The sequence below is a fragment of the Sinocyclocheilus rhinocerous genome, unplaced genomic scaffold, assembly GCF_001515625.1.
Source record: "Sinocyclocheilus rhinocerous isolate Xijiao unplaced genomic scaffold, SAMN03320098_v1.1 scaffold2290, whole genome shotgun sequence".
NCBI classification, from domain to species: Eukaryota; Metazoa; Chordata; class Actinopteri; order Cypriniformes; family Cyprinidae; genus Sinocyclocheilus; species Sinocyclocheilus rhinocerous.
In genome coordinates this window covers 28,040-31,232 of record NW_015659950.1, presented here as the reverse complement: position 1 = coordinate 31,232, position 3,193 = coordinate 28,040, and the positions used below count along the sequence as shown (strand labels likewise).

The 3,193-nt window shown below is 36.4% G+C and overlaps 1 protein-coding gene across 5 annotated transcripts in view; it reads left to right on the top strand.

Annotated features, from left to right (window-relative positions):
- Positions 1-746: 746 nt before the first annotated feature.
- mif4gdb (MIF4G domain containing b) overlaps positions 747-3,193 on the top strand; it is a 9,193-nt gene continuing 6,746 nt past the window's right edge. The window contains exons 1-4 of one of the 5 annotated variants that reach the window (XM_016533686.1): positions 747-837; positions 2,360-2,442; positions 2,538-2,647; positions 2,794-2,949. In XM_016533686.1, the coding sequence (XP_016389172.1) occupies positions 2,361-2,442; positions 2,538-2,647; positions 2,794-2,949 (348 nt within the window). In that variant the 5' untranslated portion in view covers positions 747-837; position 2,360. Of the gene's footprint in view, positions 838-1,409; positions 1,484-1,506; positions 1,631-1,832; positions 2,443-2,537; positions 2,648-2,793; positions 2,950-3,193 lie in introns of those variants that run through there. The other 4 variants (XM_016533684.1, XM_016533685.1, XM_016533688.1 and 1 more) reach the window with 4 other exon arrangements.

Genomic DNA, 3,193 nt, shown 5'->3' with positions numbered 1-3,193 from the left:
CATTTTCTGTGAAACATGTTCTACCTTTTCATTTTCTGTGAAACATGTTTTACATTTTCATTTTCTGTGAAACATGTTCTACCTTTTCATTTTCTGTGAAACATGTTCTACCTTTTCATTTTCTGTGAAACATGTTCTACCTTTTCATTCTCTGTGAGATGTTTGTTTATGCACATTGACTTCTGAGATGGTGTTACTGTATATATGACAAGAAAGATTAATGATATTCTGCCTTTGATAAATTTGTGTAAGATATCATCTTAAATGTAAGAAGACTTGTTATAGAGGATATTTTTATATTATTATTCAGGAGTATTTTGAAATGTATTATTTATTATCATAATATTTTCGAATTTATTATTAATATTTTTGTACCAAGTTCAAGCACACGATCTCATGTGGTATTAAAATACATCGAGGTGAAGTTTCAAATATATTGTTTTAATAAATGCATTTTTTATGCATGTGTTCTTCTTATGAGCTGGTTATGGCTGCGCGCCCCCAAGCGGCAGGCCTGATTGTTTTGAACATTTTTCTTTTTTTAACGTAATGGAGACGTAATGGAGAGACACGCTTTGCTTATTAATATTAATTTGGTCATACAAAGTTGCTTCTCAACCTTTCTATGAGGTCCAGGATAACGCAATGAATATTTAAAATAGAACCAGACCTCTTCAGCCAATCAGTTACGTCAACCGAGAAAACGTCACATTACGTAATTAATATTCATAAGAGCAGACGGCTAACGTAGATTCGCTTAATACGGGAGACGGCAGGAAAAGAGCGAGGATTAGATATGTGAAAAACATTTGCCTGTTTACTTCTCCGGTTTTTAAAGTACGTTTTTTTTTGTCATTGAAAGATTAATGATATTCTGCCTTTGATAAATTTGTGTAAGATATCATCTTAAATGTAAGAAGACTTGTTATAGAGGATATTTTTATATTATTATTCAGGAGTATTTTGAAATGTATTATTTATTATCATAATATTTTCGAATTTATTATTAATATTTTTGTACCAAGTTCAAGCACACGATCTCATGTGGTATTAAAATACATCGAGGTGAAGTTTCAAATATATTGTTTTAATAAATGCATTTTTTATGCATGTGTTCTTCTTATGAGCTGGTTATGGCTGCGCGCCCCCAAGCGGCAGGCCTGATTGTTTTGAACATTTTTCTTTTTTTAACGTAATGGAGACGTAATGGAGAGACACGCTTTGCTTATTAATATTAATTTGGTCATACAAAGTTGCTTCTCAACCTTTCTATGAGGTCCAGGATAACGCAATGAATATTTAAAATAGAACCAGACCTCTTCAGCCAATCAGTTACGTCAACCGAGAAAACGTCACATTACGTAATTAATATTCATAAGAGCAGACGGCTAACGTAGATTCGCTTAATACGGGAGACAGCAGGAAAAGAGCGAGGATTAGATATGTGAAAAACATTTGCCCGTTTACTTCTCCGGTTTTTAAAGTACGTTTTTTTTGTCATTATGAACATGTAATATTACCCCTCTCGTTTTTTTAGTAGTATAAAACATTTTATAAGCATTTCGTACTGTTGTTGAATGTTTGAAAGCCGCTTGCAGCGAGCGTATCAAGCTGGGATGTAAACGGATAGGTGTGCTCCTGTGTTGTTGTTTACCTGTTTCAATCATAATGTTCATGATATTGCCGTGAAAATTTGTATTTGAGTTTGCCGTTGTCTTTAAATGAAGTTTTAACTGTCTTATTGAGTGGTTTTATGCGCTTTGAACCAAAATAATAGATTATTTCTTTGCTAACTCCTCGGCGTTTGTGTATTTTCACTTGGCTTAGACGGCACGTGGGAAAGTAAAGATTAGGCCTACAATCGACTGTAAAGTTACAGTTGCTATCGCTTTTAGAAAAGAGTGTTTCTGATCGATAATAATCAGTAGTTTTGAGTCATTTATCGTGCAGTTGTTGTGTGTTTGTAGGTGTCAGGTGGTGTTTGGCGTAATCCGTTTATCCCTGTTTAACACGCGAGCTGCTCTGATTCCCTTTGAAAGTCAGACTGACTACAGCACATATTTCACACATCACCTGTTTCACAAGAACAATATGGCAATAGTGTGTTATTGGTCCGAGTTGCATTGCCATTAAAGATATTATGGTCAGCTTTCTAAAATGTTGCAGACAAGACATTTGACTACACAGTATTTGTCTATAACAGGATTGTAGCTCAACTTAATTTGTTCTTCCTTATTGCTCAACCAGACAATGTACATTGTTCGAGATATTTGCAATTCTTTTCACAGGAAAAACTGATCTTATGTGCCTGAAGGTTGGTTATTGATTGATTGATTCCCTGTCTTCCCATTGTAAACAGAATGGAGACCTCATCTAAAGAAGAGTACACGATCCAGTCGTTTGATTTGGAGACACAGAAACTCCTCAAAACTGCCTTGAAAGGTCATTATCTTTAATCTGCAGCAGTTTTGCATGACATATTTTACTGTTAGGCTCACAAATGTTGTTGTTGTTGTTGTTGCTTCCCCCCCCCTCAGATCCAGGTTCAGTTGACCTGGAGAAAGTGTCCAATGTAATAGTGGACCAGTCTCTGAAGGACCAGATCTTCAGTAGGGAGGCTGGACGCATCTGTTACACGATTGTCCAGGTAAACAAATGCACCACGTGCAAGTTTTTATACAGTTAAACACTTAAAAGTTTGAATGTTGCATTCTCTTCAGTGTATAAAAATGCTCACATTTGTCTTGTAGTTTATTAGGACTGAGTTGTAATCGGTTGACTCATTTGATTCAGGCCGAGGCCAAACAGACCAACGGGAACGTGTTTCGGCGTAACCTTCTGAACCGACTGCAGCAGGAATTTAAAGCCAGAGAAGAGACACGGAAGAGATCCACTCAGGAGTGGGTTTGCCTCGTGTCCTTCATCTGCAACATCTTTGACTACCTCAAGGTGAATAGTTGCCTTCTGTTTTAAAACTTAAAGGAATAGTTTACCCAAAAATCACCCTTAGGCTATCCAAGATGTACATGAGTTTGTTTCTTCATCAGAACAGATTTGGAGAAATGTAGCATTGCATCACTTGCTCAGCATTGGATCCTCTGCAGTGAATGGGTGCCGTCAGAATGAGAGTCCAAACAGCTGATAAAAACATCACAATAATCCACAAGTAATCCACACCACTCCAGTCCATCAA